Here is a 22371-nt window from a genome sequence, read left to right on the forward strand (position 1 = left end):
CATGAAATTTATTTTTCATTTTTTATTTTTTACTTTTTGGCAGTGCTATCAAACCCAGGGCCCTGAACACAGCAGGCAAGTGCTCCACCCTGGGCCATGAAACATATTTAATGATCATGGCACTAAATATACTAGAAGTCCACCCACGAGTCACCTTTGGAATATGCTAATAAACCAACTCATTTTAAAAGTGAGCAAAACTGGCTGGCATGAGATTTGGGCATTTATCCTTCTTCCAGTATGACTTGCAACTCTGGGTAACCAAAGAAGAGAGAAATGAAAAGTTTTTTTTTTTCTTCCCCCCCCAGCAAAATCCACATTTGGGAAACAGATATAGAGGGAACCCATATGCTGAGATTGAAGAGACAGGCAAACTAATCACAATGTATGGATCCCGATTCAAACAAACAAAAGACAATTAGAAATTTGAGATCTTAGGTATTTAATAATATTAAGAAATCAATGTTAATTATTTTTGGTATAATGGTATTGTGATGTTAGTCGTCTACATCCTTTAGATATATACGAATCATACTATTCGTTAGGTTATGCTAAAGGGGACAGTAATACAAATTAAATAAAACTGGCTCCAGTTGCCAACTGCTGGAGCTACACGATACGTGCACAGGGGTTCATTACATTCTACTTTGGCAAATATTTCAAATTTTCCATGACAAAAATACCCCTAAATTTTTAAAGTCAAGTCACCATGACTTACCCAGTAGTGATGTGCTATGATGGAAGTAGGAGAGCAATTTGGGGTCACTTTCAGACTTTTTACACCTTGTGGTACTGGGGATTGAACTCATGGATGTTCTACCATTGAGCTACACCCTTAATCCTTTTTGAGACAGGGTCTCAGTAAGCTGCTGAGGCTGGCCTTTAACTTGTGAGCTTCATGCCTCAGCCTCACAGGGATTACATCCTTGTGCAACCAACTATTAGCTTTTTTCCTACTTTCCAGGTTTCTTAAGCAATGTAATGGATGGTGGTTGGTTTTACATCCCAGCCTCAGTGGTGATGCTTTTATCAGATCTAAGGGAAGCAGAGAGGTAATGTGAAGAACAAATCAAGTTGCGTTTTGGTCACACTGAAGTTGGGGAGCCTGTGGTGTATCTGGATGAAACTGCCTAAAAGGTTGGTAAAATAACTGACCTCATAAGAGATAAGGGCAAGAGATGAAAATGTGAGTCACTGAATGATCTCACAGGGAAAAACTCAAGAGGAGATTTCAAGGAAGGATGTCTTGGGAAACTGGAAGGCTCAGAGAGGCCTATAAATTTAAAATAGTAAGTATGGACTCCTACTTCACAGCTCAGAGGCAGAGCTCTTGCCTAGCATGCACAAGGCCCTGGGTTTGACCCCCAGCAGTGGAAACAAACTCAGAAAACTCAAAAAGCTGGGTTTAGTGAAACATGCCTGCAATCCTAGCTACGAGGGAGGAGGTTCATAAATTTGAGGCCAGCTTTGACAATTTAGCAAGACCCTGTCTCCAATTAAAAAAAAGGGGGGGGGGGGGCTGGGAATAAAGCTCAATAGTAAAGCCCCCCCCGGGTTCAATCCCCAGTACACCCCCACCCAATAAATACTTTTGTTCATCAGATGAAGTGAAAACAACCCACAGAATGGAGATATTTACAAACTATGTAAAGATCTAATATCCAGAATAATCGTTACATTTCCACAATAAAAACACAAACCAATTTAAAGATGGGAAAAAAACGATCTCAATACACATTTTTAAAAGATATACAAATGGTCAACAAATATGAGAAGATGCTCAACATCCTAGTCACTAGGGAAATGCAAATTACAATCACAAAAGAAATACCACTTCATACCCACTAGGATGCCTACCATAAAAAAGGGACAGTGATGTTGAGAAGTGAAGAAACTGACACCCTCATAGATTGCTGGTAGGAGTGAAAATAATGCAGCTACTGAGAGTTGGGCAGTTTCTCAAAAGTGGAATAGTCACATGAGCCAGCAATCCCATTCCTGGGTGTGTGCACAAAAGAATTGAAGATATGTTCACACAGAACTTGTACATGATATTCACAATGGTCAAAAGGTAGAAACCCAAAGTCCATAAACTGAGGAGTAAACAAAATGTGGCTTATGCACCCAGGGACACCAATGAATTACATACCACTAGGTAGACAAATGGATCTTTAAAACACTATGCTAAGCGAAACAGTTAAAAAAAAAAAATGAAATGATTCCATTTAAAACAAATGTTCAGAATAGGAAAACTTATATAGAAAGATTAGTAATTGGCTAGGGCTGGGGGAGGAAGGAATAAGGAATTAACTAATAGGTACAGGGCTCTTTTGGCAGGTGGTGAAAATATTCTACAGACAGTAGACTATTGTCCAACACAGTGAATATTCTAAAGTCCACTGAATTGTATACTTCAGAATGGTGAAATTTATGTTGTGTGTATTATCTCTGAAAGAGGGAGGTTATACACAGCAGTGTCAAATGCTACAATGAAGTCACATGAGGTCAGGTTTAGATACAGAATCTGTGTAAGTTTGTCATCCCATAGCCCTTTCACTTCCAGGAACATCTACCCTGCCCTTATTTAATACCAATGATCCTGACTGGTCTAAACAGATTCTGTGATTTCTTCCCTGGTTAATATTGATTTAGAAATAGGCAGACTGAATAACTGATGAAATAGGCTGTTAGGTTTTCTGACAAAGATTTTTTTCCCCTCCTGGTACTGAGAATTGAACCCAGGGGCACTGTACCATTGAGCTACATCTCCTGCCCTTTTTATTTTTAGACACTGTCTGGTGTTACCTAGGCTGGCCTTAAACTTTGAAATCCTCCTGCCTCAGCCCTCTGACTTGCCAGAATTATGGGTGTGTGCCACCATGGCTAGCTTTAATTATTCTCAAAAAATAAGTCCTCCTCTTTGCTTCTAGACACTGGTATCTCATGCTACAAGCAGCCAACTTGGAAGGCCAGGTAGCTCGAAAACATGCCAAAGGCAGCAGCGCAAAAAGCCGCCCTACTTTAGAGCTTCCCGTTTTAGGAAATAAATTCTCCTCCTCTTTAAGCCCTAAAGTTCCTAATGTAGGTAACTGGTGAGTCTTCTTGAGACTTTTTATACTCCAAAACTGGTCAAATCAATAAATACTTTCCAGGAAGAAAAAAGAAACATTCAAGCTCACCATGCAAGTTTTTGGCAACATGAAAAACGACCAATGAACATAAGTCAAAACAGACTACCACCAAGAAACGTTCAGTCACTATATCTGAGCTACAAAACAGGGTTAATACCCACATCTCAGAGGATTTGCCAAAAAATTAAACAGGAGCACATGGCAGAACTTCTAGCAGTCCACAGCTCAACATTTTACTAACCTGAATATTGATAAAGAACCCTAGTAGCGGCTTTCCCAAGTTCTGGAATTTTTGTTCAAATATCAACCTGATGTACCTAAGTACTCTGAGACATCTGTGATTATTTCCATTCTGGAAGATCTTTTTGAGTAAAAACTAGGTGTTAAGCATGTACACCCTAAATCTTCAGCAACAGTAAAATTGAAAGTGGCTTAAGTGGACAAATGATATTTCACCCAGTGCCCCCAAACCTAAGTGTTAATGACTTCTGACAGGTTAAGTTGGGTGTTTGAAACTGGATTTCACTGCTTCTTCTATGTACAAATAACTATAAGTAGATATTAACACACCACACAACTGTCTCAAACCTTAGGGTAAGAGATAATATATAAATCTTCATCAATAAGAAACTTAACTGACCAAAGTCAATTTTGTTCAGCCTCCAATTTATTTTACTCTCCTGAAATATACAACCGGATGATGTAAAAGCAAACTCAAAATCACAATCAGTGAATTCTATATTCTGATACTAAAGAAAGTTCTCTGCAGATTCTCCAATAACTCCCATTAACATCTTTATTTGCAGACCACCTTAGAAGTAAGTGTCACCTTCCCTATACAACACAGGGACATCTGACAAGCCTACAGCATTTTCTATTAATTTTCAAATTTATGTCATATGTGGATGAAGTAGACACTCTTGGCTGTCAGCTACCAGGCCAAACCTTAAAACCACCAAAAACTTCCATGTAAAAACACTTCAGGGACTGCTTGCTACATAATCTTAGGCAGAAACCACTTCTCTGCTTATAGCCTCTCACATCTACTCCTGGGAGCCTTCCCAACTCCACCTATCACTATGTTTTGGAGACAGACTACAAAGATCCATGAAAGATTACCGGACAATAAATGGAACCTCTACACCACACCACCAGAATACATCCAGTCTCAAGAGACTTGGAGAAGCCAGGTTCCCCATTGGTGGGAAAAGATCAGAGGCAGCATTCCAAGCCAAACTGTATCCAGCTTTATTAAAGATACTTTTCATAAACAATCATGGTATTTCAGGCAGGACATGGGCAGACAATCGTTAACAGTATACAACAACTTTCAAACTCCTTTCTTGAATGGACTACCAAAATCAGAAAGCCACTATAAAACCCAATGAAGTCTTCATTTGATGCTCTGAATAGGGAAAGTTTAGAGTGAGGGTTGACATTTCACATTTAGCATGTTGTTTAACAACTTTTCACAAGCCGACCCTGACTTTCAGGAAATGAAAGGAAAATGGCAAAAATTATTAATCTGAAGATCCACAATCTAGAAAAGGAACTGCTGCTCTTCTGAGGGACACTATTCTCAATGACGTCACTGGAAAGTCCAGATTGCCCCACACACTGGTAAAACCAATCGTTGGGAATCAGGTCCCAATAGGTCTGAGTTTAGGGGAATTAAGTCTATGCCGATGGCAGAGAGGGACAGGAGGACATACAGATGAGTTTGAGTTTTTCCATACCACAAGGCATTTGTGCCAAGGTGGCTATGTGTGCCAACATCAGGGAATCCCTTCCTCTTGGGAACAAAGAGGAAGTCTCTCAAAACTAGAAGGGAAAGGTGTCTTCCCCCATAGCAATCCAGCTTTAGAGACATTCTACTAGTGACATATGCTCCTTCCCCCGAAAAACAACAATGAAGTGTTCTGTGTGCTAACAACATAGCTTAAAAAAAAAAAAAAAAGTAAAACAAAATTCTGCATTTTTATAAAACTTGATAAAAAATAGTATTTCAAACTGTACAGTCACCAGAAGTACACAGTTATCAAAAACGCACACACTTCACTTGGCATCTCCAGCACCTTCAGCTTTCTGTGCCTAAAAGAAAAACAGATAGTCTTAAAATCCACATGTTGCATTTATCTGGGTTCCTACTGCACCCACAGCATCATTCTAGCCAAAGGCTGGGTTTTGGATGCTTAGATACCAAGAGTCAGTACTCTGGACAATGACTTGCTATAGAACTTTGCTAGTCATCTTCCCTTTGAGCCTAATTGTATAATTTGGGAAGAAGACATGAGACTGTAACACAGTGCCTTTAAGCTGATGGCAGAGACTTTTAAGTTAACAGGAAGGTCACAACATACTTGCAATGAGAATCATTTTTTTTTTTTTAAAAACAGGGCAACAACAGGAAAAAACCATCATACCTGGTCTGTTTTGGCATCTCCATTTTCTGCAGGGTTATTCCCATCCTTGCCAGTGTCAGCTTTTCCCTTTTTCCCTTTGGGTACCTTCTCTCCCTTCTATAAAGGGAGAAAAATAGAACTGTTTCTCCCCACACATATTACCAAGGTATAGTCTGTGAAGTTCTACATAGTATACCTACCCAACCACCCATTTACAAGGACTGATCAAAAACTACACTAAATTAGAAAACATTTTTTAGAGGTCCTGTGGATTGAACTCTTGGTCTAGCACATGCTAGGCCAATATTACTAATGAGCTACATCCCCACAGCCCCCACCTTTAAATTTCATTTTGAGATAGGGTCTTAGTTGCTGAGGCTTGTTTCCAACTTACAACCTTCCTGCCTCAGCATCCCAAGTAGCTGGGACTATGGGTGTGCACCACCATGCCATGCTGTGAAGTTCAGCACACAAAAATTCATGTCTAAGTATAATTAATAGAAAAACCAGGTCAAACACTTGGGTGTTTAACATCCAAGGGCAGAGTTTTTGAACTGATGACAGAAATCAATGCTACCAACATCAGGAATAAGGCAAGCAAACAAAACAACTTTTAACATCCATCATGCTGAATTAGGTTAAGGTAGTGAAGTACAATTCTTTCTGTGAAAATTATCAATTCCAATATTAGCACCATTACCCCTTAAGTTCTTTCTACTTACCTTTGCAGGGGCCTTTTTAGGCTTGGGCTCTGGCTTTGGAGGAGCAGGTTTCTTATTTTGACAGGCAAAGGGGAAGAAGAGAATATTAGTACAACAAACCGAAGAAAACCCACAACCAAATCAGTACCAAAGGGATGGAAGTTTTCTCTTACTAAAGTTTTTTTTTTTTTTGTGGTGCTGGGGATTGAACCCAGGGCCTTGTGCATGAAAGGTAAGCACTCTACTAACTGAGCTATGTCCCCAGCCCATTACTAAAGTTTTTGTGGCTGGATTTCTTTCAGAATATCAAAACAAATGTGTCCCACCAGTGAACTCCATATGTGCAATAGTCCAAACTAGAGTATAACATTCAAAACCAGCCACTAAACATAATTCATCAGATGCAATGCTTTTTAGTTTCAGGAACAAATATTAAAAATTGGAAGTATATATACTTACGGCAGACAACCTTGCAGATCTTCTCTGTGGCTATTGAAATAAAAGTGAATAAAGTTAGAAAAACAAAAGTTTTGTGCCAATTTTGTTCTACACTACAGGGAATGAAGACAAATTCAAGACAAGAAATGTGGTTGATTATCACTAAAGGAGTCCTGTGGGGTTTTTTTGTCCAAGACTTTTGTATGAACCACCCTAAAGAAAATAAATAATACATACTTCGTCTTTCACCTTGGCTTTATCTCCTTTAGCATCCCCTTCAGCCTATAAAACAAAGACAAAGAACTAGTTTCTGAGGCGATTCTTTGAACTTAACGGGGTTCCGGGGGAAAAAAAAAAACTAGAAGTGTCACAACTTTGTGACACATGTCTGCCTAGCTTCCATACAAGGAACTGAAGTATTGAGCAGGCCTTAAGCTTGCACGGAGCGGGCCGGGTAGCGCGGGCCAAACCCCAGCGGGGCCGGCGCCACAGCTCCGGGCTGGAGCAACAGCTGCAGATGGTGCAAACAAACCCCTCCGGAGGCGGAGCCGAGCGCCGTTGCTATGGCAGCCGTCGAAGGCGGGAGAGAGGCGCGCGCAATCCCGGGGAACTCGTGGGCGGCGGCGCGCGTCTTGCGCGCGGGGCGCGTGGGCGGGCAGAGGCGGAGCCACACAGCACCGGCCCCGCCTCTCGAGAATCGGCCCCGCCCCCTCGCGGCGGCGGTTTTTTGGCGGCAGCGCGTTCCCCCGCCCGCCAACCCAGAATGCTGCCTTCCCGCCCTTTCGAGTTTGAATCGCCCGCCCGCTGGGAGAAGGGAGGGGGCCAGACGGTGGGGGAAGGGGCGCGGGGAGGGTGCGACGCGCCCGAGGAGAGTGGGATAAACAGCCGCCAACATGGCTCCTCCCGCCGTGGACGCCGCTCCTCCAATATGGCCTCTGGCGCCTGCGGGCAGCGACACCGCGCAGGGTTAGCCCGAGGCCGCCCACCCGGCCTCCAGCTCCGCGCTCGCTGGCTGCGCCGTTCTGGCCTGAGCCAATTCCCGCGCCCCGAGTCGAGGCGGCGGCGGCGGCGGCAGTGGTGGCTTGGCGCCTGCGGCCCTCGAGCCACGTACCTTTCTCTTGGGCATGGTGGCGACGGCAGCGGGACGCAGGCGCTGGACGCGGGGATGCAGCGGCGCGCGGCTTTGGTCGGTCCGGGGGTCGTTCTCGCCTCTTCACACTGCTCAGGCTCCGGGGGGTTTATAAAGTTTTTATAGCGCTGGGAGCCCCGGACCGGTTAGAACCGGATTTCACCTCCCGCCGCCGCTCATTGGCCCAGCTGGGGTCACGTGGGCGGGGTTTAAACTCACCTCCTCTGGAGGGAGTGAGGAGGGGGGTACAGGGGGGAGGGCGCGCGGGACGGCGGCGCGCCGAGGGGGTGGGGGCGCAGTGGGGGAGGCGCGCGTCTAAGGTAATAAATGAGGAGGGGCCCGCAAGGCGGCGGGCTATGTTTGCTCCCGCCGAGAGCTGGCTTTTGCAAACTATCAAGTTCCTTCCACCTTATGCAACCGAGCTACCCACTTCTCTAAGCCGTGCGACATTCAGGGCGCATCTCAGCCGCTTTCCTTCCTGCTCCCTCTGGGGGCCCCAGAAGAGGGGTTTGCGAGGTCTGGCCGCGCTGCCTTGCTCCACTGGAGGCGGGAGGAGGCGCGCCGCTTGAGGCACAGGCTGCTGCTCTAGGGGCCAAGGCTGACGCTAAAGTGGGAAGAGAGGAGGCCAGCTTGGCGCAGCCGGACGTGCATCCTTCCGAACTGCCACTTCGGGGAAGCCCTTCGAACGCCTCACCTGAAAGGCGGTCAGCTCGAGGTGGGGTGAGGGTTCGAGGGGGAGACTTCTCACGTAGAGATGCCTTTCGGGTGCTGCGGGGCAGGTAGGAGCTGTCCTTTCAGCACCCGTTGCTCTGCCGCCCCCCAAGCCTGTCGGTTGACTCCCTTAGGTCCCTGCATGAACAGACCTCAGAACCCTGGCACTGAGTGACGACGAATGGCCACCAAAAGGCCTGAAAGCACTCCCCTCCCCCTAAGCACTGCCCGTTTCAGATACATCTAGCCCAGCTGCCCCCACCCGACGCGGCCACCAAGTCTGGGCGCTGCAGACACTGCAGCTGGAGAAATCCCTCCTTCCACACTGTCAAGCTGGTTTCCTTTCACTTGCGAGAGAGGAAGGGGGTGGCAGAAAGCGTCTGGGGATTAGGAAACAAGTAGAGGAACAGGTGCTGTGATGGCAAAAGAACTCTATTCTAGTGTCCCTAAACTCAAAGCCAGGGGTCCTGGAGCTAGCCAAGTGCACCGGAGGATGGGTAGGCAATTGCAGCAGCAAAACAGGGTGTTCTTCTGTTGCACTTAAAACACATCTTAACATCTAAGAATTTTAAAAATTCTATTTGAGACCCAGGAGAACACAAGAACAGGATAAATATCCTCAAAAAAGGGATCTGGCTCACAGGTGGGAGGACACATAAATAGGACCCACCTGATTTTTGTGAGGCAAGGGTTGGTTTGTACAAATCATACCAGGAGAAAAGGAAACAACCACGAGTTGAAGTATCTTGCAGCCCTTGTTCCTGGGCAGTCATGAGCCTTCTGCTTCTTTCTTTACCACCCCCACAGTGCCTCTTGGGGCAGCTCCTCCCAACTCCACCCGTGTACCTTTCCCAGAATATAGGACCTCAGGCCAAGGAGAGATACCAGTCCCATTAATCATCTCTACCCGAATCTTGAAGGAGTCAGAGAAGGGAGACGGACCCAACAATCACGCTCACAGGGCAGATTCCGTTTGCTGCCTCCAGTCCCTCATTCCCGCCTTAATTGTAGGGCTCTGCATTATGGTCCCATAATTCATGCCTCCCTAATTAAGGCTGTCAACAGCCCCATTGTAAAGCTGGAAAATGTACAGCACCTGCTCTCTGGGAACCCCGTGCCAGGGATTGGTAGTGGGGAGTGCCAGGTGTGTAGGGGGCCTTGCCAAAGTATGTTGATTGGCTTCTCAACCGCACTATCTGGCATTTATCTGGGAGTAGGAATGATGGCCAAGGGGTCTCCACTGCCAGGTATGTAGGCACAGAAAGGAGGAGGAAACTAGAATATAGAAAATTTAGGGGTCTAAAGAGTACACTCAACACGGCTTGCAAGATCCCACCTCTCTCCTGGAAGGAAGTGCTGGGAAACAGCTTGCAGAATATAAAACGAGAAGACTAGAGTAGCATTTGGCCGGCATTACTGGTTGGTCCTTGCTGCTCTGGGGCACCTAAAGCACGGAGTTGCTCAGGCAGACAGCTCTTCAAAGGCAGTAATCCTCTCGGCAGCTCTGCAGAGCTGCCTGGCAAGGGGAGGTAAGGAAAAGGACATAGCCTTGAATCTGTACTCATCTTCCTGCTGGGCAACCTTGGCCCTCATGGGCAGAGAGGATCTGGAACAAGTTTTGCCATGCTGAGAATAAATCATCTTGGGGCCTACGTAGGGAGCCAGGTCAAAGAGCTATGGGAAGCCTCAACTATTGGAAGTAGGAATCAAGAGTTTGAGATGGTGAGGGCCGGAGGCAGTCAGGTGGGAAGATATGTATGTTCTACGCTGATGTGTCACAAGGAAGGAAGCCAGCGTTGGATTAGACTCACCAGGGCCTAGAGGCCCCTGTTACCCTGGAGCCATGGAGGGGGCCAGTCTCACTGGGGAGTGCAGCCTGGCCCCATGCCCTGCAAGGGGAGGGGAAAAGCTTGTGTGGGCTGAGTCGACAATAGGTAATTGGATTGTAATCACCCGCCTGGCTTCCTAGCGCCATTGGGGGCGCTGAGCCTTTCAGTGAGCAATCAGTATTGCGTGGTGGGAGGGGGTAGAGATTCAATAGCAAATCCCAGGTGGAGAGCCAAGGGGAGGAGCAGCAGATGGGCAAATTTTCTCTGTCTCTCCCGCCCCTTTCTTCCTTGCCCAAATAACACTGGCCGCCTATTAGCTGTTTACCAGCAGAAACAAGGTAGAGCCAAATCTTTTGTGAAAGTCAGGGGAGGGCTGATGGATGGGTAAAGGGCTAGGCGGTGGAGAGACCTCTTTGCTGCCATTCTGTGTGCTGAAGGATGTGCTGGTAGAAAAACCGCATCCAGAATATAGGTGGTGGTGGCAAAGGTGAATGGAGCAAATAGCCAATGAATTGGGATTCCTTGCTCTCCAAACCTACTGGTGTACTGGGTTTAGTGTACTTGTATGAGACTCTCACCTTCAGGGGCCATTATCCCAGTCCAAAGGTATGTATAGCCAGCAGAATTGGCATTGGGAGCTCCCCTAACAAGCCAAGAGGAGTGAAATTCATCACTTGGAGGGAGGGGCCTTTCTAAAAAAAAAAAGGGGCGGGTGGGGAAAGGAAGGGGAGTGGGGCCCTGGGGGCTGGAGGGCAAGGCAAAGTGGCAGGTGGCCAGCCTCATTCAGGCTGATGCAGTGCCCAGACGTGCCAGCCAGTTAGCTCGCTTGAGTTCCAAGGCCTGCAGAAAGCCTTGGACTCGCTCTTCTCGTCTGGCTGAGAGTTTGTGCAAGCGTGTCCGTCGGAGCTGGGCGTCCCCACTGGCCTGGAGCCCCTCTTGCAGCAGCTGCTCTGTCACTGCAGCCTGGTCCCTCTCCAGCTGGTGCCTCTTCAGTTCCTCTGCATACGTGTCTCGGGCCTTCTGCTAGGAGAAAAGTGGGGTTTGGGGTAGGGAGATCATGTTTAGGTATGGGCAGAACTGGGATGGAGGAAGTAGAGTAGGGCACAGGGTAGGCCAAGTGAAGTGGAACTGTGGAATTTGGACCAGCTTTGGAAAGTTTTGGGAATAGGTGTGCAGTAGGTGGTGCCCACATTGTGCAGGCAGGGCAGTGGCAGTTAGGGATCCATCTTGGTTTGTTTTGTGTAGCAGAATCTGTATTTCTCAATTCTTCTCAGGCTTGCACTTGAAAGGGAACCTGAAAAATGTGGATCTGACTTCTGATTTCCCCACCATCTAGCTTCGTGGCTTTGGGCAAATCCTTTCCTAACCTCATTTCTTCATCTGTAAAGTGGGGGTTGTGCGTACCTTGAAGAGTGGTTTTAAGGATTAAGAGATAATATATGCAAAACCCTCTTTAACATATTAGCAGGTTCTCAGACAGAAACAGCAATTTTATGTTGTTATTGTCTATTGTTTGCTGCAAGGAAGGGTTCTATTCTGGGGCACTGTTCATTGGGTCACTTCCTGTGGTCTCCCAGATTACTCTGGGAGTGCCATCCTTCCAATTCCCTGAATGAGTTTTCAGCTCCAGACTCTTCTCCTGTGTGAAGTCAGGCCTGCCTCTTCCAGCAAATGGCCTTTCTGTGAACACTGAGAAGCAAGTTTAACTCTCTCCAGTCACTTATTGCATCTTCCTAGAACAGGTGTTAGTGTCCAGAGTCCACTTTTACTGTTAGAAAATAAGCCCTTGAAGATTCCACAGAGCTCCTGGAACCAGTTCTAACACCAGGTGGCAATTATAGTCTCTGGCAGCACTTCTCAGACCTTGAGTGTATGCCTTCAGGCAAACCACAAACTCCTAGAGGTCAGGGACTGTGCTTTTTCCTCTGGCACTTGGGGTGCCTTTTACATGTGAAACAATCAGCTGACCGCTTGATCCTAGGAGAGAAGTGAGGATGCTCCTGGCACAGTAGGGGAATATCCCTTTGGAGCAGAACCCAGGCCTAGCTGTGCCACACTGATGCTCTCTGTTACTGCCAGTCTGTCTGGCCTATGGAGCCTTTGCACCAGAGCTTCTCCTGCCAAGCCTTTTTCATGAGTGGGCAACTAGGTGTTCCTACAGGATACCTCTAGGTATCCCAAACACTGATGACCCTTACCATGTTCTACCCTGTGGTCATGTCTTTGATCTAATTAAAGGCACTATAAGCACCTTGACTGCCTTTTTTTTTTTTTTAAATGATTGAACCCAGAAGGGCTTTACCACTGAGCTACATCCCCAATCTTTTTTTTTTTTTTTGAGACAGGGTCTTGCTAAGTTACTAAGCTGGCCTCAGACCTGTGATCCTCCTGCCTCAGTCTGAGTAGCTGAGATTGTAGGCATGAGCCACTGCATCAGGCTCCTGTCTTCATCCTTTAAAGAATGTCTAACATGTACACAGCACTTTATCTGTTTTCTCACTTGACCCTCACAATGGAGCTGTGAGGGAGGTGCTGTCTGTCTGTTGGAGGTTTGCTAAGATCTTTTAGCAATAAAGATCTACTGTATGAACAAAGATGACAAAAGAGGCAGGGCACAGTAGCCCAGGCCTACAATCCCAGCGATTCCAGAAGCAGAAGGACTCGCAAGTTCAAGGTCAACCTGGGAAAATTAGTGGGACACTGTCTCAAAACAAGAGAAGGACTAGGGATTGTTTTTTAAATATAATTTTATTTTTGGGCATTGGGGATTGAACTAAGGCTTAAAATTGAACCACCTCAGGCTGAGGTGGTGACTCAGTGGTAGAGTGCTTGCCTAGCATGAATAAGGCACTGGGTTCAATTCTCAGCACCGCATATAAATAAATAAAATAATGGTCCATTGACAACTAAAAAATATTTTTAAAAAAATTGAGCCACATCCCCAACTGTTTTTGTTTTTTTTTATTTGTGTGTGTGTGTGTGTGTGTATGTGTTTATTTTCTAAGAGGTCTTTCTTAGGATCTTGCTTAAGGCCTCACTAAATTGCTAAGGCTGACCTTGAACTCTCAATCCTCCTGCCTCAGCCTCCCTGTAATCCCAGTCACACGACACTATGACAGGCAGGACTGGGGATGTAGCTTAAAAAAAAAAAAAAAGAAATAGACAAAGGAATCTCCTTCCCATAGGCTCTGGGTTGTCTCAAGGCATTGAAGGGTACTAGAGCTATAAAGTTCTCCATCTTGAGAAGTTCTCCATCTTGTCTAAAGGGCTTTTTTCTGGCCTTAGTAAGGATGAACTTTGGGCTCTACCTATAAAACTTTGTTGTAAGTATGAAGGTGCACAGGACAAAACCATGAATACAAAGTACCATAACACAAGGCAGAATGTGGAAGAGGTCCTCAGGGAGGCAAGAGATGGGGTCAAACAAGCTCAGAGAAAGCAATTAGGGTTGATGAAGGTCAAGGAGCAGTGAAACATCATGGACAGGCAAAATTTTATATTTTCTCCCCTAGTTCTGGGGATTGAACCCAGGAGTACCCTACCACTGAGGAACATCGTCAGCACTTTCTAATTTTTAGTTTTGAGACTGGATCTTCTTGCTAATTTGTCCATGGCCTCAAACTTGTGATTCTCCTGCCTCAAACTGCTGAGTAATTGAACTTATAGACATGTGCCACTGCACCCAGTAACAGGCAGAATCTGAGCTGATATTCAACCAATGGGGAGAATATTTGGACAGAAGTAGGGTGTATGCAAGGAGGAGAATATCCTCTCAGTGGGAATAAGAGGTAAAGTGCCGTGAAATGGAAGAACTTGCTCAGGGTAGAGTCAATCAGCCTAGAACATGGATATTTGAGAAGTTCCTGTCCAAAGGCTTCATTTACCTCTCTAAAGCTATTTTTTTTTAAATTTTATTTTTTAGTTATAGTTGGACACAATACCATTACTTTATTTATTCATTTTTTAAACGTGGTGCTGAGGATCGAACCCAGCACCTTGCATATGCCAGGCTAGTGCTTCTAAAAGCTATTTCTTTATTTGCAAAATGGGATAATGGTATCCACCCGACTGCACTGTTTGAGAAGCAATGAGATAAAGAATGGCCAGCCTAGAGCCTATATTAACTATCAGCAATTTTATCACCACTGCTGGTGGCCAGGGCTACCCAGGCCAAGTTCTGACAGGACAGAAAGGATAGGGGGCACCTAGTCCCAGAGGGAAGAAATGCAGGGTTGGTTAAAGGCACTTAGTGAGGCTCAGGATTCCTCTCAACAATGGCTTCTGATGGGATGTTGGACATGGAGGCTGTAGCCAAGGTAAAGCCTGACCCCTACTTGCCAGGAATCACATCCTCACTGTGAGGATGACAGAGTTGAGACCACTGCTAACACAATCTGTTACAGCCTCATTTCACAGACAAGGACACTAAGGATGAGCTGGGAAGGGATTTGGCCTAGGTCACACAGTTCCTTTGGATTCTCCAAGGTGGCATTTGGGAAGGATGATGGAAATGTGTCCTGCTTCTATGGATAACCTCTAATTTCTAGGGTGAAGTGGGGAAGCTCATGATCTGCTTCTAGATACCTGTCTATCCCCATGTGGTCTGGGTCTACTCTCCTAATCTCAGAGGTAACTGAGGTTCTTCTCAGGTACTCACCCTCCAGAAAACCAAAGCTAACATGTCCTGAAGGTCAATGTCTCTCTTCCTGACCATATGTCAGAAGGGAAATGAGTTTTAATTCTTTTGGGGGGGGAGGGGCTAAGCATTAATTGAGCCCAGAGGCACTTGACCACTGAGCTAACACCCCCAGCTCTTTTTATTTTGAGACAGGGTCTTGCTAAGTTGCTGAAGCTGACCTTAAACTTGCTATCCTATTGCTCAGCCTCCTGAGTAGCATACAGGTGTGCACCACCACACCTGGGTGAGTATATTAATTCCTTCAGAGACCTTTTGTTTAAACCTTATACAATCTTGGCACAGGGCTCCAAGAAACTCACTTTGAGAAATGTGGCCTAACTTATCAATTTCCCCAGAGACACTAGGCCTTTCTGCTTTTCTTTTTGGAAAAATCAAGGAACAAGATGTAATAGACCCTCTAGGACGTAAATCCTTAAGTCCTCCACCTCCTTGCTGGTGCCTGGAGAGAGGCTGTAGTTCCTGGGCTTCAAAACATTTAAGGGCTGTGGTGAGGGTGTTTGCCTAGCACACACAAGGGCCCAGGTTCAGGCCCCAGAACTGCCAAGAATAAACCAATGAAGAGTCTTCTTTAAAGCTACAACCAGCATGCTCAGGCCAGCAACCTGGGGACCACACCTGTGAGGGCTGCCCTTGAATAAAGAGAGCAGAGAGCACCTCCTACAAGAAGCATGATGATCTCAAGTGCCCCTAGAATCTACCTGGAAATTGTACTGAGGATGGGATGAGCAGGGGCTATGTGTATATAGCTTCTTTAGAGACAGGAAAAGTCTGATTAGGGGCCTAGAAACACTTGCAGTAGATCATATTAGCCACTGCATGCAGCACTTTTCATGTATTAGCTTACTGAATCCTTATCACATATCTGAGGTAGATATTATAATTGTCATAATCCTCTCATTTTATAGATGAGGAAAATGGTACTCTAGTTAGGCAGATGGCTAAGTAGGCAGTGCTGTGATTCAAAATGCCAAAGACAATAGCTGGAGCTCTTAACTTCTCCTGAGAAAACAGTGACTGTATGAAGAGCACTGTGAACATAACAGTCCATCAGCCTGGTTTAAACTATGACCAGTGCACTGAAGGAAATTTTGTGGGACTACATGTCTTCTTCATCTATTCTATCGGGCTTAGAGTTAGGTGGACAGACATCTTTTACTTACCTCTGTTTACCCATCTTGAGCTCTCATGGACCCACATTCATGCAAATTGAGGACCAGATGCTCTGAACTGCCTCCATCTTCCCTGGCCTGATTTCCTATCTCCCTGTCATAGCCAAGATTTTCTCCCTTTGCCAGCCTCCCAACATCAGGTAGGTGACCACTGGTGACTGTCATGGTCCTTCAGATACCTAGGTCTGGCTCCCAACAACTTGTAGCTGTGCCCTTCATCCCGTAAGCTGCTCTATGTCCAGAACCTACCCCTGCCCTCTGCTCCTGCAGAGAACAGGGACACACTGGTTGGGTCTAGAAACAGAGCAGCTCGGATTTCTACACCCCTTTTTATTGGTGCATTATAATTATACATAACAGTGGGATTTGTTATAATATATTCATACATGCACACAACAGTATAATTTGATCAATTTTAAGCACAAATTTTGACAATAGAATTCAGTTGGGCCACAAAACAGGGTATGTAACAAGGAGTTAAGAGAAAAGGTTGGAAAGGTCTTTCAGGTCTGAGGCCAGACTCGTGAGAAGGATGTTATCAGTCTGGATTCACCCCTTAGCACTTCTGCTAATGTGCAAATGTTTCTAGAAAAGAGCTTTGAGGGTTGCTGGATAGAGAAAGCCAGGCCAGCCCCTGACCCTGGGGACCCTGCTGGAAAGGCTTAATTCAGTCTCTGTTATAACTTCAGTTTCCTTACTCCAAAACTGGGGGCAATGATAGTATGTACTTTATAGCACCTCACAGAATCTAGGTAAAGGATGTATGTAAGAGTAGGAGCTCAATGAAGGTCTGCACTTATGATTCACAGGTACAAAATGGAATTCCTGACTCTATCCCATCCAAGGAAATGGTAGAGCTATCCATTCAACTGCATAGATCACAACCTATATATCCTGGTTTCTAAAAATATTAGTGTTTGTACTGAATTGCTTTATCTTACAAGAAACTAAGATTTTCAGAATTATATCATCAACATTAGCACTAACAACAGACCTCTTAAGTAATGTTTAAATCTGTTTTCCAGTTTAAATCCCAAGTAGATTTCACTAAAGATATATCACCAGAGAACTGTATGCAGGTAACTTGAATGAACTTCTTTCTTTTGGTACAGGGGTATTGTCACCTTGATATACTTAGTTTCATTTGTTTCTGCTCTTTTTTCTTTTGGCTGGGGGGCAGTACTAGGATTGAACCCAGGGGCATTTAACCACTGAACTACATCCTCAGCCTTTAAATTTTTTATTTATTCTAATTGACAGAAGAATTTATTTTGACACAAAATACATAAATGGAGTATAACTTCTCATTCTTCTGACTGTATATGATATGGAGTTACACAGGTTGTGTAATCATATTTGCACACAGAGTAATGTCTGATTCATTCTATCATCTATCTGTCTGATTCTACTATCATCCCTACCCCCAAACCCCTACCCTTCATTTTATGTTATGGTTTGGATGCAAGATATGCCCCAAAAGCTCATGTGTGAGGCAATGCAAGAGGTTCAGAGGAGAAATGATCGGGTTGTGAGAGTCTTAACCCAATCAGTGAATTAATCCCCTGACAGGGATTAAACTGAGTAGTAACTGGTAGTGGTAGGGTGTGGCTGGAGGTAGGAAATGGAGGTATGGCTTTGGGATATATATTTGTATCTGCCAAGTGGAGACCTCTCTCTCTCTCTGCTTCCAGATCACTACGTGAGCTGCTTCCCTCTGCCCCACTCTTCCGCCATGATGTCCTGCCCCAAGGAATAGAGTCTGCTGTCTACAGATTGATACCTCTGAAACCTTCAGTCCTTAAATAAACTTTTCCTCCCCTACCTGACCTCTAGTCAGGTCTTTTAGTCACAGCAGCAAAAAAGCTGATTAAAACATTTTACTCCCCTCTGTCTAATCCGAAGTACCTCCATTCTTCCCTAGCCCTCCCAGTCTTTTAAATTTTGAAACAAGGTCTGGCTAAGACCCTCAGGTTGGCCTCAAAATTATGGTCAATTACCTCAGCCTCTCCTGATTTCAGGTATGTACAACCACATCCAGAGCTGTTTTTGATTTAATGTTCATTTTTATCCCTAACCTTCAGTCCTCCCCTGCTTAACTGCCACTACCCTACCTAGAGGCACATCTCTCTCAACTCTGGCGATAGCAGAAATTTGGTCTCTTGCCTCTGAGTCCTGCCCTTGAAACTCCTAAGTGATTTTTACCAAATACCAATCAGATCCTATCATGCCCATGATTAAGGCCATCGGTTTTGTTCCCATGGCTTACCAAGTTCTGCACCATCAGAAGTCTGACTCCTTCCAGTCTCATCTCATGCCTCCCACTTAGGCACACTGGCTTTTTAAGACTGTTCTGCCAAGACCCCAACATCACAACTTCAGTAAGTACCTTGCACTCATCCATTACCTTAGCACATCACTCTGTGTATTCTTTATTGGCTTATTACAATCAGGAATTTTCTATTTGTTTTCTTGTTTATTGTAAACAATAAATAAATAAATTCCTAGTTGTGTCTCCACAACTAGGAATATAAGCTCCATGAAGGTAGAGACCTTGTCTGGCCAGCTAATTGGTGACTCTCCTCTGTCTTTGTGCCTGACTCTTTTTAGGGATTCAACAAAAATTTACAGAATAGATGAAACCTGAGGTAACTATTCTGACAACCCTGTGAAAAGTATCTGTGAAACCTGAAATTACTAAAAAAAGACTCCTGGGCAGCCAAATTGGAGGTTCATCCACAAGAGTATCCATACATAAAAGCTCATGCACCAAGCTTCTCTAGGTTGCATGCAGAGCCAATCTACTCTTATTTTATACACACAATTCTAACATGCTTGGTTAAGTGATTTCTTTGCCTATAGCTGATCTAAAACTGTAAAGAGGAAGGCAAGAGAGGAGAGATGCTGTCAAAATTAGCCATTGACAGCAGTAGGAAATGAAAGAAGGAAGGCACAGAATACACAAAAAATCCTGAAGCCAGATATTTTGGGACCATCTAATTTAGAGAACACAGTTCCACTTTACAAGGGTATCACTGTACAGTGAATTGTTTAAAGGTGGCAGTTACCATTATCATCATCAACATCATCAACATCATCATTAGAAGTGACTGTTCTAATCATCATCATCATAAGCGAATGCCTGGTCTATAGGAGGTGTTGATGAATTATGTTCGAGACACATTTCAGAAAGTTTTCCATAAAAAGGGTTTTAAAAGTTCTTTGAGGGCTGTTGTTGTGACTCAGTGGTAGAGCGCTTGCCTAGCACATGTGAGGCCCTGGGTTCAATTGTCAGCATCACATAAAAAATAAATGAATAAGATAAAGCTATGAAAAAAAAAGTTACCTCATTAAAAAAAAAAAAGTTTTTTGAGGGAGCTTTGGTCTTGTGAAAAAATCTTATATTCATTCCTCAGGACTGAATAATTGAGACTTTCCTGTTTTCATTTGTTCTAAACTTCTTTCCTCATATTTTGAGTTTCAGTGATCAAACTAATGATCAAACTTTTGTGATTTATTGACTTATACCAGGAGTTTTGAACTTGGGATTCATTATATAAATCCCTTGAAAGTATTCTATGTATTTGAGCGATAAATGAAATTTCATGGAAAACTAGTCTGCAATTGTTTTTTAAGGAAGATGGCCTACAGCTTTCATTAGATTCCCCAAAGGCCCCAAGACCAAGGAGGTTGAGAAGCCCTGACTTAATGTTATTATTTTTTTCCTGTCCATTATCTCTAAAGACTTAAGAAGTAGCATCTGCTTTGATTTTAAAGTTCAGGTTCCTAGTTCTGTGGCAGTTATTTAGTATGGGACAGTTAAAGTCTCTTTACCCATCTGTTTTCATATTTGAAAGATCAGTGTACAAGGTCCTGGGTTCAATCCCCAGCACCGAAAAAAAAAAAAAGGTCACCAAACCTGTTGAATTGTTTGGAAGAGTTAAATAAGAAAATGTACAAGAAATCACCATAGTAAATCCCAATTATGTGAGCCACCATCACCCACACCCATTATTATTAAGTGCTAATCAGATGCAGATGACTACCTCCTAAGGAAAACCCTTTCAAGATCTGGTGATCAAAATTGAAGTAGAACTACAAGTCTTGGCACAATATAGTTCCATGCAATAGAAAGACAATACTATTTTCTTCTTAACCCTTTCTGGAAAACGCCTAGATTTTGTATACTAATGTTAAACAATTTTTCTGTTTTTTTTTTTTTTTTGTTTGGGGTGTGTGTGTGTTGGTGGTGGTGGTGGTGGTAGTAGTGAAGACAGAGGTCTTGCTGTGTTGTCCCAGCTGACCTCAAACTCACATTCCTCCTGCTTCTCCCTCTTAGGACTACAGGCATGTATCACTGCACCTAGCTACTCTTTTTCAAGGCTTATTATGATCAATCTCTCTAAGAAACATTTTCTTGGGTTTTTAAGAGGTTAGACTTGTACCTAGAACCTAACTCCTATCTCTTATTGCATATATGTCCTTGACTAAACTATTTTCCTTCTATTTACTCATTTGTATACGGGAGGCTAATAAGACCTATCTCAATGGTTCTTGGGAGCATTAAATGAGATATATCAACATGCTTATCAGAAGATGTTGGTATACAGCATGGTGGTCCATCAGTGCTAACCTTTTCTTCAATCCCTTCCAGACAGACCGGCCTCAAACTCTTACCTGAAGCATGCTATGGTTCATCTGGAACTGAAGGATAGCCTCACAGAGGTTCCAAAATGTATATTCTGGCCAAAGAACAGGTTGGAACACTAGGCAGGAGTAGGAGGTCTGGGAAAGATAGGGAAGGAAGAATATGATTTATTTATTTATTTATTTATTTTTTTAAGAGAGAGAGAGAGAATTTTTTAATATTTATTTTTTAGTTTTTGGCAGACACAACATCTTTGTTTGTATGTGGTGTTGAGGATCGAACCTGGGCCGCAGGCATGCTAGGCGAGTGCGCTACCGCTTGAGCCACATCCCCAGCCAAGGGTATGGTTTAGTAAGGTGCTGTTGGGCTACAATGTTGGTGACTCTCCCAATGGAAGAACAGGCTGAGCAGGAAGCCCAGAAATGAGATAGCATAGGCATCCTGAGCTGCAGTGGCTTCCCTGACCAGCCCCGATTCCCTCATGGATGGGGGAGGGGTAATCTGAGGCAGTGAGATCACCAGCCTGTGGCAAGCAGAACTAAAACAAGTCTCAATCAACATCTCCACCAAGATTTTTCTAAGAGCCAATTCTAGGAATATGAAATAACATCTGGATTATGTTATTGGCTCTTGGCTCTTAGAGGTCATCTAAGAGACACTGTCTGATAAAAGCCAGCAATGAACAAATAACATTGTTATTTTTAAGTAGCAGCAGCATGGCACCATGGTTAATTAAAAGCATGGGTTCTGCATTCTGACTTCCTGGATCTGAATTCTGGCTCTATTTGAACTGGGGTGAGCTATTTAACCTCTTTGGGCCTCAGTTTCCTCAAGTATGAAGTTGGATAATAAGAGTATTATTTAGGGTACTATATAAATTAAATGTGCATAAAGTAGAGCACAGAACAGGACAAACTTAAATAATAATCACTGAACTTTTTTGGAAACTTTGTTTTTCCCCCAGAGTGCTGGGGATGAAACCCAGGGCCTCACACATGCTAGGCAAACACTCGGCCACTGAGCTACAACTCCAGACCTTTATATTTATTTTTTGAGACAAGATCTTAGTTAATTGCTGAGGCTAGATTTGAACAAAGTTGCTGGGATTACAGGCATGAGCCACTGGAACTTCTGATGGCTACCACTTGCTACTTTTAATGGTAAGGATTTCAGTGCCTCATGGCAGGTTAGTTGTTAGCCTGCTGTCTTAAAACAGTGTTTGTTTTCCCACAAACAATAGTGTTGTTTCCCCACAACTTATACCATGGCCCCAGGTATTCTCTCTCTAGGATAAGTATATTTCTTCAAAGTAATATTCTTCCAAATATTTGAAGGCTAGATTAGACCTGTCATTCCACAGATTTTAATGACTTGTTCAGAATTTTGACTTTGCCAACAAATTTTAAGTTTCAAAACAGCAGGGATCATTTCTAACTTGGTCACTGCTATCTTTCCAGCACAAAGGAGGAAAAACTCAACTTTGTGTTTTTTTTAGGGAATAAACTGTTACCTTTTCC

At 44.2% G+C, this 22371-nt stretch overlaps 2 protein-coding genes across 3 annotated transcripts in view; both read right to left on the bottom strand.

The window, feature by feature from the left end:
• Positions 1-425: 425 nt before the first annotated feature.
• Hmgn2 (high mobility group nucleosomal binding domain 2) lies at positions 426-7995 on the bottom strand. The gene is made up of 6 exons (XM_046469277.2): positions 7784-7995; positions 6910-6954; positions 6694-6723; positions 6256-6306; positions 5555-5650; positions 426-5222 (listed from the first exon to the last, which is right to left on the bottom strand). The coding sequence occupies exons 1-6, from the start codon at positions 7796-7798 to the stop codon at positions 5187-5189; spliced, it is 273 nt and encodes a 90-aa protein (XP_046325233.1). The 5' UTR covers positions 7799-7995; the 3' UTR covers positions 426-5186.
• Positions 7996-9072: 1077 nt separating this feature from the next.
• The window catches only part of Dhdds (dehydrodolichyl diphosphate synthase subunit), a 35432-nt gene continuing 22133 nt past the window's right edge, over positions 9073-22371 (bottom strand). The window contains exons 8-9 of one of the 2 annotated variants that reach the window (XM_046469414.2): positions 20884-20991; positions 9073-11361 (exon numbers count right to left, since the gene is read on the bottom strand). In XM_046469414.2, the coding sequence (XP_046325370.1) occupies positions 11125-11361; positions 20884-20991 (345 nt within the window). In that variant the 3' untranslated portion in view covers positions 9073-11124. Of the gene's footprint in view, positions 11365-20883; positions 20992-22371 lie in introns of both variants that reach the window. The other variant, XM_046469413.2, reaches the window with a different exon arrangement.

The sequence above is a fragment of the Marmota monax genome, unplaced genomic scaffold (assembly GCF_021218885.2).
Source record: "Marmota monax isolate L192 unplaced genomic scaffold, Marmota_monax_Labrador192_F-V1.1 WCK01_AAM20220418_F8-fsc00008, whole genome shotgun sequence".
NCBI classification, from domain to species: Eukaryota; Metazoa; Chordata; class Mammalia; order Rodentia; family Sciuridae; genus Marmota; species Marmota monax.

Bases quoted from the DNA above. Each gene is read 5' to 3' on its own strand.
- Hmgn2 (XM_046469277.2), bottom strand. The intron at 6,724-6,909 runs GTATGTATTATT...TTATTTCAATAG, and splicing joins AAGCCAAGGTGAAAGACGAA to CCACAGAGAAGATCTGCAAG. The intron at 6,307-6,693 runs GTAAGTATATAT...TGTCAAAATAAG, and splicing joins GATCTGCAAGGTTGTCTGCC to AAACCTGCTCCTCCAAAGCC.